The sequence below is a fragment of the Ictalurus furcatus genome, chromosome 23 (assembly GCF_023375685.1).
Source record: "Ictalurus furcatus strain D&B chromosome 23, Billie_1.0, whole genome shotgun sequence".
Taxonomy (NCBI): Eukaryota; Metazoa; Chordata; class Actinopteri; order Siluriformes; family Ictaluridae; genus Ictalurus; species Ictalurus furcatus.
In genome coordinates this window covers 9,541,440-9,555,000 of record NC_071277.1, presented here as the reverse complement: position 1 = coordinate 9,555,000, position 13,561 = coordinate 9,541,440, and the positions used below count along the sequence as shown (strand labels likewise).

At 41.7% G+C, this 13,561-nt stretch overlaps 1 protein-coding gene across 5 annotated transcripts in view; it reads right to left on the bottom strand.

The window, feature by feature from the left end:
- Positions 1 to 13,561, bottom strand: part of sh3kbp1 (SH3-domain kinase binding protein 1) — a 43,898-nt gene that overhangs the window by 29,243 nt on the left and 1,094 nt on the right. For 2 of the 5 annotated variants that reach the window (XM_053612162.1, XM_053612161.1), the window contains exons 2-4: positions 11,353 to 11,472; positions 6,114 to 6,277; positions 1,408 to 1,565 (exon numbers count right to left, since the gene is read on the bottom strand). In XM_053612162.1, the coding sequence (XP_053468137.1) occupies positions 1,408 to 1,565; positions 6,114 to 6,277; positions 11,353 to 11,435 (405 nt within the window). In that variant the 5' untranslated portion in view covers positions 11,436 to 11,472. Of the gene's footprint in view, positions 1 to 1,407; positions 1,566 to 6,113; positions 6,278 to 11,352; positions 11,473 to 13,561 lie in introns of those variants that run through there. The other 3 variants (XM_053612163.1, XM_053612165.1, XM_053612164.1) reach the window with 3 other exon arrangements.

Below are 13,561 nucleotides of genomic sequence, written 5' to 3'. Positions count from 1 at the left end.
TAAGCGCCAGTGAGCGCCAACGTGCGGTTAAATGTTTATCGCTCGTAGGAGATCCCTTTCAGATGAAATGCCCCGCCCCTCGGCTGAACTGGAAGTTCTGATCGGTTGTTCAGCCGAGTCAGAGCTGTCTGTTATTCCCTGAAGTGCTGGTCATTTTGTCATTCCGTGTTATACCTGCTGTGTTTATCTCCATGGTTTTGTCTTTATTTACACGAATGCACGTCCTGTGCTTAGCTAGTTAAACTCTAAATGACTTGTAATGAGAAGGATATATCTCTCAGAGCCTACATTATAGATGCAGGATGTTGTTATGGCTCTTTCTGCAACTCTGACCTTTTATTTCTACCCTTTCATGTGAACAGAAGAAGAACAGGAACTTGTAAAATATCAGATTAGAGAAGCTGACGGCTAACGGTCGACACCATCATGAAAAGATTCGTTTCTGGAGTCAAGAGAGTCACATCGATTCAGATCGCTCTGCTCGTGTCGCTGAGGAAGGAAGTGATGATCACTGACAGCTCTGACAGAGAGAATAAAAAAGGAAGTTACGTGGCAGAAGTTGCACGAGAAGCTGACAGGGGAACTCGGCCACACTCTTACTCTGGCTTCTCCTTCTGCGTGTGTGTGAAAATAGACAGTAATTCTGACTCAGTACTGAGAAAATAATATATATTTATGTAAACCAGGTTAATGGGCATATCTGTGGACTGCATACCAGTGTGTGTGATTCTAGGTCCATATATGGACTCTAAGACACACCCATTTTCAAATGTGTGTTGGTTTATGACTGCACACGTTTTCTGAAAGATCCTAGCTTCACTGTTAAACATTAAGGAAAACGTCTATGAAAAAGGTTTATATCAATACAGAAGGAAACCATACAGACTCCCAAACACCCCCACTTTCCCATTTATGGTATTAAAGACCTGCCCACTCTGAGCTTCCATTATTTCCATATATGGACTCAATAAACAAAAAAAGACGGACAAAGCATATAATATAATATATTGTAGTATGTAATGTCTCTCTCTCGGTCTCTAACACACACACGCACACATGCGCACACACACACACATACGCACACACGCATACACACACACACACAGACAGCATCCTGTTCGCTTCAGTAGTCTGCATCCTGCAACACAGCAAATCGACCAGCTGTGTCAGCACTCACAGCAACCTGCATGCTTTAGTACACACACACACACGCACACACACACACACACACACTGACACAGATGAATGTGAAACTGCTAACTGCTTACCTGTGTGTGTGTGTGTGTGTGTGTGTGTGTGTGTGTGTGTGTGTGTGTATGTGCATGTGCCCAGTGAGAGTAATACTGCAAGACAAAGGCAGATCAGAGATCAGAGGTTAAAGGTCACGTGGAAACAGGAAGTGCTCACCCTGACGAAGTTGTCTGGAAAGAGGCCCCTTCGGCCATCCACCTCGCCCTCCCACCAGCCCCCCTCATCCTTCCTGATGTTGCTGATGATGTCACCGATGGCGATGGTCAACTCGTCATCTTGCTGGGCCTGGTAGTCAAACTCCACTATGGCCTCCACTGAGAGAGAGACAGAGAGAGAGACACGGAGCGAGAGAGACAGAGAGAGAGACAGGTTTGGTTATGACAGTGTATTATGTGGGGTTTGGGTAATGACAGATTATAGAAGGTTTCTATCACGATGTCACATGAAATGTTTATAACGTATTTTATGAAGCCGGTTTGGTTTATGACGCATTACGATTCATTTGCATTAAGGTTTAATGAGTTATAAGGTGTTTGAGCTATAAGGCGCTGAGAAAGGTGAGAGATTAATTTCATTATGATGTATTATAAAGGCTTTGAGATATGACTTTATATTGGAAGTGGTTGTGGTTGGAATGGAAAGGGTTAAGAGATTTCTGCTGATGATGTAAAGGATAATGAAAGCGTTTCAGTTATTCCGTAGTTTATCAGGAGTTTCAGGGCAGGGTTTCGGTTAATCGAATGTAGATGACATTTACAGTTGTGTACCGGTTGGTCTGATCGATTGTCCGAGTTAAATCTGTTTTATGTGAGACAACAAACCAAGCTCACGTCTCTTCCTCATATGTATTCCGTATAAAAAAACCCCTCAGTAATAAAAGCACACTGCAATAAGAAGCACCCAAACCTGGAGAGATATAGCATTAAGCCCCGCCCCTTTCCATTAGGAGATTCTGAGAATAATTAACCCGCTAACCTCGAACACAGCAGCGTCACACAACGCTCAACAACAACACCTTACAGTAAACCAAATTAGCACCAGGGGCAGTAAGGGCAGCTCTAAGATGAGATCTGGAACAGTGTGGATGTTATTAAACTATAATTACACACACACACACACACACACACACACACCGCTGTGATGGGTTAATGACGTGGCTTGGAAATAATTGTAGGTGATCTAGTCATACCACGCCAACACACACACACACACACACACACACACAAACCATGAAGTGAGATGTGTTTTCCTTTTACAGAGGGGGCTTTTGGAAAGATAAAAGAGTGAAAGAGGGGGCAAAAAACAGAGTGTATAGAGTGATTAAAAATAGCAGAATGAGCGTGGAGAACTTCTCTGCACCTCCAAGGGCATTATAAATACCAGGCTCTATGAATATGCATAAATATGCAAATTATGGGAGAAATGCTTGCATACTATATAATCATAATATCAGTCAGATTAGCTAACTCAGACAAACCTGTCAGAATATAACATAACGTTGCCATGATGTCAGCTTGTTAGCGAAGCATGCAGGCTCTTCAGGGTAATGCGTCATCCCTCTGTAATCAGACAGTTTTAAGCAGCGAGTGCTACAGTATGATGTCACAGCCGAATAATGGTCAAATCACTGTTGGGTGATTACACTGATTTATACCACAGCACCGCTGAAGGTGAGTCAGGAGGTGTTCAGGAGTTTTCTAGAGCAGCGGCTCTGACAGCAGCGCAAATACCAATCAGAGGTTTATATTAACACGCTCGTTCTAATACGCCATCGTTTCTATAGCAACAGCTCGTTATGGAAGGAGTCTCCAGTAACAGTCAAAACAAATCATTGTGGTATTAACCGGAATATTATCTCCAACACTCAAACTCAAAACTCTATTTGTTAATCTATATTATTATTATTATTATTATTATTATTATTATTATTATAATAGCAGCTGCAGTTGAGGTTAAAGGAATCCTGAAGTCTCCACCCCCCACTTCCTGTGCCTTTGGTGACATCACTAACTGAGCTCATACATAACCCCGCCCACACACCTTCCTTCTTTCTTTGGGTTCAGCTCATGTATAAATATATGTTTAAAAAAGTGTGTGTGTGTGTGCATATGCTTATGTGTGTGTGTGTGTTCGTTCACAAGTGTGCACAGAAATGTGTTGCATGCATTCATGCAAATGTAAATCCCTCTCTCCCACACACACATACACACACACATGCACACACACACAGACACACCTGCAGAGCACTAAACACACTCACTGAAATGTCATGTCACACACACCGAGTTGTGTTGATGGGTCAGAGTGAAAGAAATGAATTAAAATCTGGCATGACAGAGCAGCTGCACAGCATTCTGGGAGTCAGCACTTTTATACAACGTCCCTAGGGGGTAGGCAGAGGATTAGAATGTGTTTGTGTGTGTATTTGAATGGGTAGGGGGGTGGTCAGTGGGGTTACTATGGTAACCATGGTATAATGTTTAGAGGAGATGATGAGCATCACGTTTATGTGATGGTGAGTCATGGGCTGAGCCCATCTGAGAGTATCAGATCACACACACACACACACACACATCAGGGAGGGAAAATGAATGTATTCTCAGATACATTGGGATTGTCTAAGAAAAGATTCTGCATAAATGTATAAAACATCATAATTAAACATTTTAAGTCAGGACTGTTAAATTAGTGTGTTTAATGAATAATAATGTGCTTCTAATGAATATTAATAAGTGTATAATGAGAAGTACTAAATGCATAAAATAATGAGTGCTAAATAATGAGTTTTATTGATTGTACGACTAAACATCTAGGAGTGTATAGTGAATATTAATCACAGGATGATGCATATTAATCTAAAATACTACAATACCATATTTTAATACTACTGATTGTATAATGCATATTAATGTATGTATTATACTACTGAATGTACTTTTCTATATTTTTAATTATGTAATGCATATTAATTAGCATATAATGAATATTAATGAGTATAGTCCGGTCCATAAGTATTTGGACAGAGACACAATTCCGGGAATGTTGCTACAACGGATTTGAAATGAAGCAACCAGGACGTGACTGAAGCGTCGACTTCAAGCTTTAATTGAACGGGTTTAACAAAAATATTGTATTAAATGTTTAGGAATTACATCCTCCATTTTCACAGGCTCAAAAGTAATTGGACATTTGACTGATCGGCAGTTTTATGGACAGGTGTGTCCTGTGTGGACAGGTGTGTATCTGTTCATGAGAACAAAGAGATGTCACTGCAACTGAAGGAGACCATCATTGGGGTTAGGGTTGGGGTTAGGGTTTGGCCAAATCAACAATGTGGTACATTCTTAAAAAGAAGGAATGCACTGGCGAGAACCTTTCACAACATCTAGCCAAGTCGAGAACATTCTGGAGGAGGAAGGCGTATCTTTGTCAAAACCTACAATCAAGAGATGTCTTCATGAACGTAAATACCGAAGCTCTACCTCGAGATGCAAACCTCTGGTAACACTGAAGAACAGAAAAGCCAGATTAGACTTTCCTAAAAAAAGCCTGCCCAGTTCTGATGTGAGATGAACTTGTACCAGAAAGGAGAAGGAAAGGAAGAACTCATGATCCACAGCATCCCACATCCTCTGTCAGACATGGTGGAGGAAGTGTAATGGCGTGGGGATGTATGTCTGTCACTGGAACTCGGTTACTGGTGTTTATTGATGATGTGAGTGCTGAGAGAAGGAACAGGATGAAGTCTGAAGTGTATAGAGCTTTCATTTCTGCTCAGATTCAGTCACATGCTGCAGAACTGAGGCACGGAGCTTCACTGTACAGACGGATAACGCCCCGCGAAAGCAACTCAGGAGCTTCTTAAGGTAAAGAAATGAAATGTTCTGAAAAGTCTGATGACCTCGACCCAGTTGAGCTGCTTTTCACTTACTGAAGATAAAACTGAAGGCAGAAACACCCACAAACCAGCAGCGACTGAAGACAGCTGCAGTAAAGACCTGGCAAAACATCTCCAGGGAGGAAACTCAGCATTCGGTGACATCCATGGGTTCCAGACTTCAGGACGTCACTGAATGTAAAGGATTTGCATCCAAGTATTAAAAATAATCCTAATATTTATGATTGATAGTTTGTCCAATTTTTTTTGAGCCTGTGAAAATGGATGGATGGAATTCCTAAACGGTTAATGCAATATTTTTGTTAAAAACCTTCAGTCACATCCTGATTGCTTCATTTCAAATCTGTTGTGGAGGTACAGAGGCAACGTCACCGAAACTCTGCCGCTGTCCAAATACTTATGGACCCGAGTGTATGTAAAAGTATAGTGCTGCAGAGGGAAGAACAGCAGCAGCTACACGCATCATATAAAAGTTCAAATAAATCATGATTTGTAAATGTTGCAAATATAAAACCACAATATGAGGTTCTGCTGTGTGTGTGTGTGTGTGTGTGTGTGTGTGTGTGTGTGAGAGAGAGAGAGAGAGAGAGAGAGAGAGAGAGAGGAAGCATGCAGGAGGTACAGATTTAAAATCTAAAAAGCCGGCAGTCATAACAAACCCCAACTCCTCACACCACACACACACACACACACACACACACACATACGAGAAAAGGCTGCTGCTGCTTTATAACTTATTTTAAAGTGAAATGAAAGTTCTTTCATCATTCTGTCTGCTTCACTAAAATCTGAAATCATTATTTGAACTTTTTATCAACACAAACTAAAAAATAAGTTTTTACACCACAGTTTATATTCTTCATTAATATCGAAAGAAAAAGTTCCAAATAATAAAATAAACAGCAGTTAACCTCATGCGTGATAATTAAAGGTGCGGTGTGGAGTTTTAACCATAAACACACACCTGTGTGATCTACTGACCTCGTTTCACCTCTCCACCATGTCCAGTCTCTCTCTCTCTCTCTCTCACTCTCTCTCTCCATCTCTCTCTCTCTCTCGCTGTCTCTCTCTCTTTCTCTCTCTCTCTCCCTCTCTCTCTCTATCTCTCTCTCTTCATCTCTGTTGTTACTGAAGTTTAACAGACGATGAAAACAGAGAAGAGACAGAGTTAGAGACTCTTCGAGTTTGATCATCGCTCTGCGACACACACAGAGTTCACTAACTGACTTATTTGACGTAATTAGAGTAAGAAGAGTAAAGTAACCGAGCCGACTGTAACCTCCACACGCCACTTCATAAACGTCACGTGTCCCCTCACATCCTGCAGAAAAACACTAACTATAAAAGAGAGATAAAGTTAGTGAGATGGTCCGGTTTCTGTCAGCGTTATGTTGGACCAATCAGTGAGCTGAACTGTTTATAGCTCCGCCCACATAGCATCATACAAGTTTCATTTACCGAGTGTTTGGTGTAAAAGTGCTAGTAGACTTTCTTGAGGGGACTGTCTCACTCTCTGTCTGTGTCTCTCCATCTGTCTCGCTCTCTGTCTGTCTCTCTATCTGTCTGTCTCTCTCTCTTACTCTATGTCTGTCTGTGTCTCTCTGTTTGTCTGTCTCTATCTAGCTTTCTGTCTGTCTGTGTCTCTCTATCTGTCTCTCACACACACACTCTCTCTCTCTCTCGCTCTCTCTCTGTCTCTCTATCATGATGGAGCGTGCACATTCCTTTCCGTTTGCTGAATTTTCCTCTTTCTTTAGGTGCTCAGTTTGTCATGAAGCACAGCTGCCATGTTTATGTTGAGCCATCTTCCACACACACACACTGGAATTCCTCTTGAATCTGACTCTCACTCCCACTGACTGTTGGATTTTCTTCTGTTTTTTTAAAAATTTTTCCACATGGCAGCAGCTCCACACGCCTCGTCTTCTCTCTTCTCCTTTTTAGCGTTTCTTTCATGACCACACGCCGATTCCACGACATTAACACTGCACCTCGAACCTCTGACACATGAAGACCAGATATACAACCACAAACCTTCAGGAATTTACTAAGTTACTGAATTTATGACTGATCATGTTTCTGATTCATGGATCACAGACGAAACGTATTTATCTGAGATAACTCAATCCAGCTAAACCAATCCAACTAAACTAATCCAGGTAAATAATCCAGCTAAACCAATCCAGCTAAACTAATCCAGGTAAATAATCCAGCTAAACTAATCCAGCTAAAACAATCCAATTAAACTAATCCAACTAAACTAATCCAACCAAACGAATCCAACCAAACTAATCCAAGTAAATAATCCAGCTAAACTAATCCAGCTAATCTAATCCAACTATACTAATCCAGCTCTCAGATAATCAGAGTTAAGAAATTAGCCAGTGTGTAATGATCACCATCAGTAAATCAGCTTTACGTTATTTTAACTTTCATTTAAGCGATGCACGCTGATAAGAACAGGCCCTGGATCTTTTGCAGAGGAAGCGTATTTATCAGGGTGAGATCAGACGTGAGCTCCAGCACGCCTTGTTGTAGATCGGATCTGTTTTGTCCTCATTGCTGCATCTCTGTACATCTATAAATAACCACCTCCATGATTAATGAATTAGCCGCTGTAGCATGGGGGTGTGTTCAGTTAATACACACACTGCTGTATCTCACACAGACACACACGTCTCTAATACACACTGCTGCATCTCACACACACACACACACGTCTCTAATACACACTGCTGTATCTCTCTCTCTCTCTCTCTCTCTCTCTCTCTCTCTCACACACACACACACACACACACACAAATACACAGCTATTCCAATGAAGTATATTAAAACCTGCTGGTGAACACGATGTGAATCATATATTTATAACAACAACAACAACAACAGCAACAATAATGATAATATATAAAGTAGAACTCTGTGGTAAACATAGTGTTAAGTTAATGAGAGCAGCAGCTCTGTGTCATGACAGCTCGCTGTGGAATGATGGAGGAGGTTCTACCACAAGGTCACGACATTCCCAACACAGTCAAGATCAGAAACCGAGATCAGACTCACACTCCACATCGAGATCAGACTCACACTTCACACCAAAATCAGACTCATGCTCAACACCGAGATCAGACTCTGGCTCCACACCGAGATCAGACTCACGCTACATACCGGGATCATACTCACGCTCCACGCTGAGATCAGACTCACGCTCCACATGACATCAGACTCACGCTCCACACCGAGATCAGACTCACGCTCCACATCGAGATCAGACTCAAGCTCCACACCAAGATGAGACTCATGCTCCACACTGGGATCAGACTCACGCTTATAATATTGCTAACTCTCTATTTATAAGTTTTTGCTCACCTACTACTTCAGCTCTTCATTTTCACTTGCTAGGTTAGCGTCCTCATAACAGGATAAAGTATCATTTTTCAAATTAAAAAACAAAACAACAGATGACTAATTACACACTCGTTTTTCAGAACAGCTCGATGATGGGTAAAATAGCGCTCCAAACGAAAGAAAACTGTTTTAATTTGTAAACTAATGAACACGGCTATTGAGCAACCCAACTGAAGGCAAGGGTGCCAATACTTTAAACTTAATGAAACTAAAGAGAAAGTGAACTTCAAAGTTTGACCTTAAAATACAAGTAAAGTACGAGTCTGAGCTACAAAACATGCATCTGGCTTGGTCACTGTGAGCGCTCAGAGTGAACAGGAAGCCATTTCGGGTTTTATCTTTAATATTTTTACATGGACCTGGAACTAATAATCCAGCTAAATATCCGTTATTAAAAAGTATTTGAATCTTTAACGTTTATAATAAAATGATTTTTTTCTGCAGTCGTGTGTAATGTGAAGTTAACACACAGTGTACTGTAGCCGCTGCTAATGGCTGGTGTGTTCGCTCATTAATATTCATTACACACTCATTAATATTCATACGCATACTCAAAAGACTAAACGGATTCAATCAGCCGCTTGACTTTTTTCTTTTTTCTCATCTGAGTCTAAAACAGGAAATGTTACGCGTTTGTTATTAAAAACCGCTAGAACAATTTTTATGCATGTTTATTCCGTTTATGTTTACTTTATTTGCTTGTTTGAGTAATTAATTACAGAACGACTCAAAATGCATCAACAATGAGAAAACACACGCTGTGACAAACAAACTCCTGCAGCCTGCAAGCTGACGTCTCTGTCTGCATCTCATTGAGGAATGAAACAAAAGCCAGACTGTGTGTGTGTGGGGGGGGGGGGGGTTGATTGTGTGTTTGAGTAACAGACCAGAACACGTTTAATTCATCTCGTTCTATTTCAGAACCCAGACACATGTAGATCCACATTCTAACCCCCTGAACGTGTTCAAGAGACTAATTACAGCACGGTCCAGGAAACAGGTTCAGAGCTCACACAGCACCAAGTGGTGCAACGATAGGAAGTACAGATATGATCCTGTTACTGATAATCACACACACACACAGCAGTGCTACAGTGTTTAAACTTTTCACAGTATGAGGGACTGAGATATCAGAGGACGAAATCAACACTATTTACGACCGTGGCCTCAGATCGCAGCACAAGACCACATCGGAATTAAAAATACATCACCTACTTCTCAATCTTCCTTCAGGCTTCATTTATCTGGTCACATCAGATTCAGATTCCTGCTCACCGATTCCTTACTTTCTTATCCGTTTATAGTTACATTTAATGATGTGGAACATCCATGAGTCAAGTTAGCTCCTGTTGTCACTTATCTATAAAAAGTGGTTCTGTCACCAGCGTGTGTTAGTGAGGAACCGCAAAGTGTAAACTCTGTCCTGATGATGTCGGGAAACGTACAGTTACAGCTTCACCTCTGACTGTTACACAGCGCTGAGTGTGGTCATGTTTTGGATTTTATAAGAATGCTGAGGGAAAGTTAATAGAAGACGGTAACCCTGTGTGCAGAACCTTCCAGAAGAAAGATGCTGTGAAAGGCGACTTTAGCGCGTCGTTGGCGCGTTTCCCTTTTTTCCCCTCGCTTTTAACTCGCTTATAAATGAGTCGCATTTCACTTCTGCTTCGGCAACAACTGCTCGCATGGTGGTTCGTTATCATTCTTAATGAAACACAACAACAAAACAGTACAATGACAAATTCGCTTATATTATATTATATTATGTTATATTATATTATATTATATTATATCATATTAAATCTTCCGCCATCATCATGTCACTCAGCTCGCCTCACTCTTCCTCACTCTTCCTTACTCGGCTCGCCTCACTCTTCCTCAATCTTCCTTACTCGGCTCGCCTCACTCTTCCTCAATCTTCCTTACTCGGCTCGCCTCACTCTTCCTCACTCTTCCTCACTCAGCTCGCCTCACTCTTCCTCACTCGGCTCGCCTCACTCTTCCTCACTTGGCTCGCCTTACTCTTCCTCACTCAGCTCGCCTCACTCTTCCTCACTCTTCCTCAGTCAGCTCGCCTCACTCTTCCTCACTCAGCTCGCCTCACTCTTCCTTGCTTGGCTTGCCTCACTCTTCCTCACTCTTCCTCACTCGGCTCGCCTCACTCTTCCTCACTCAGCTCGCCTCACTCTTCCTTGCTTGGCTTGCCTCACTCTTCCTCACTCGGCTCGCCTCACTGTTCCTCACTCGGCTCGCCTCACTCTTCCTCACTCAGCTCGCCTCACTCTTCCTTGCTTGGCTTGCCTCACTCTTCCTCACTCGGCTCGCCTCACTCTTCCTCACTTTTCCTCACTTGGCTCGCCTCACTCTCGTCACGTGATAAATGACTCCTGCTGATCTGTGCTCGTGCTGAATCGACGCGTTCGGTTTTTAATTGTAGCGTCCATTTTCACGCTCAGAAAACAATATTGAATGCTGCACCTGCTTCAGACTCGTGCTGCGTGTGTGTGTGTGTGTGGACTGCATTTACCGTGAGTTTTACACATCACGATAATCGCGCATGGTTTTAATGATAATTAAATGTGATACTGTAACACTAACCGTCAGTTAGTTTTATCGTGAGACCGGTAACCTTTTCGTCCCTAGCGCTGACACTGGAGACTCATTCCATAAACGCTTCATAAATGCCTCCTTACAGAAAACAGGGATTTGTCCCGAGTACACCTCCTCGTGAGTGAAGGAGCTGAAAATCAACCGATCAGAAATGTAAGTGATGAGGACAGACACCTGCTTATTCAGACCTGAGGATTTGGGTTTTAAGGTGGTTTTGATGTGACTGTAGCTCACTGTAAACATCCTGCATCCTCGGCGTTCCTCCGACCATAGCGCCTCTTTAAATAGCACACACTATTCTCACTCTGCTGAAAAAAAGAAATAGAGAAGAAGAGTTACATACACCCCTCTGACACTTCTTTAAATTTGACCAAACACAAGCGCTTGGGTGTGACCGCTTCCTCCACGAGATGTTTAAATTCAGCTCGGTGCAGATATTCCTGGAATGTAAAGTGCACTTTACTTTACTTTACTTTACTTATAAAAAGTGCCTCAGAGACAGACAGGAAGTGATTACGGCCTGGTGGTGATGGAGTTGTCTGTCATGAGAATGTCAGACGTGTGTAGAGTTTTGTGCAGATGTTTACGGTGTGGATTAAAGGGGGTTAAAGGAAGAAAGTGGAAAACATCTGTTACGTGGCATTGAACCTGCCGTCTCTGACTCTTTATCTGTCTCTAATAAAAACTCAATCTGCTCTTCGATGGAAAACCGAGCAATAATTCCACCAGGCTTATCGATCGCTGTTTTTCCTCCTCTTCTGTAACGTGTGTTTAATATATATACATAAATATATTAAATAAATAGATATAAATATAACGACAAATGTAATAAAAGCTCCGAGTTCAGGTGTAGAGTTCGGGATTTATTTCCTAAACGATGTTATGAAGTGCTCGTGCTTTTCAGCGTGATTTCACTTCGATCCATGAAAACAAATCACAATCATGTGAACAGGCTCACACACACACACACACACACACACGGAGTACACAATTTAAGAGGATTGTATAGAATGAAAACTTCACAACACTCTTTATTAACCGTTACACAATCTGTTTATTAGTTTATCACACTGAGCACGGGGTTTAAAACACATCAACTCATCAGTTGTTCTAATAAAGTGTGTGTGTGAGAGAGAGAGAGAGAGAGTGTGTGTGTGTGTGTGTGTGTGTGTGTGTGAGGTAGAATCACTTATTTTGTGTCTGAAATCAAGTGAAATGGCGACTCTGCACCACATCACTCGTCCTTTCTGATGTTTATTTATTTGTTTGTTTGTTTATTTATTTATTTCTGGACGTCTTTGTTGGAATTGTTTATGAATTAAAAAAAAACAAAACTTTGTGTTTGTAAAGATTACTTTAAAGCAGGAACTTTATCATAATACCTTTAGCAAACTAATAAATAAATATGAAACATTTTTGTGTGTGATGGGTTTGCTACGCAAGCTACTGCTAATGATCAGGTAAAGGGACGGCGGTTGCCGTGGCAACACAACATGATATTTTGTCTGCGAACGTGTAAATCAGTATGAAAACGAATGAGGATGTAAATCGAAACTCTGATACCGAAATCGTATCATTTGGCCTGATAGAATACCTGCTGTTTCCGATTTGTATATTCATGCATATTCATAACCCGTGGGGATTTTAATAAGGGTACAGGTGTAATAGATAGCTCCTGAGCCATTTGCCGTCATTTTCTAGATGACTATAAAGGGTTTAAAAGGAGGATGTGAAGTACACAGACATGGGGGGGAGACAGGAAACGAACGCGTCGCTGCAGAAGTTTTGCATTTGTGGACATCAGAGCTTTCTGCAAAAGTGCATGAAGAAGGAAGCAGACGTCTCAGTGTGTGAATCATAACCAGAGAAAACCCTACTGTCATTTCTATTGTTTTCTTTTTTCCTCAGGACCTCAGGCATCAACACTGCAACCCCCCCCCATTCACCCCCCCCCCCAAAAAAAAAAGGTCAAACAAGAGCTTTCATCCTTGTCATCCTCGTTCGTCTGAGTGTCTGAACCTGTTCCTTATGGCTATGATTAGGAATATCAGTTTCCACTCCACCCACCCACCCACACACACACACACACACACACAAACACTCACACTCACACACACATTCACATACTCACACTCTCTCTCTCACACAAACACACACACACACTATGGATAATTTAGACGTGCCAATCAGCCTACACATGTCTTTGGACTGAGGGAGGAAACCGGAGTACCCGGAGGAGCCCCAAAGCATGGAGAGGAACACGTGAACTCCACTTCTCTCTCTTCAAGTTCATATGAAAAAAAAAACGAATAAATGCAACAATAAAACGCAGCGTGTATTTTGTTCGTGAGAAACTGCAAAGAAGCGTAAACTCCTCCGTCCTGAAGATTTCAGAAA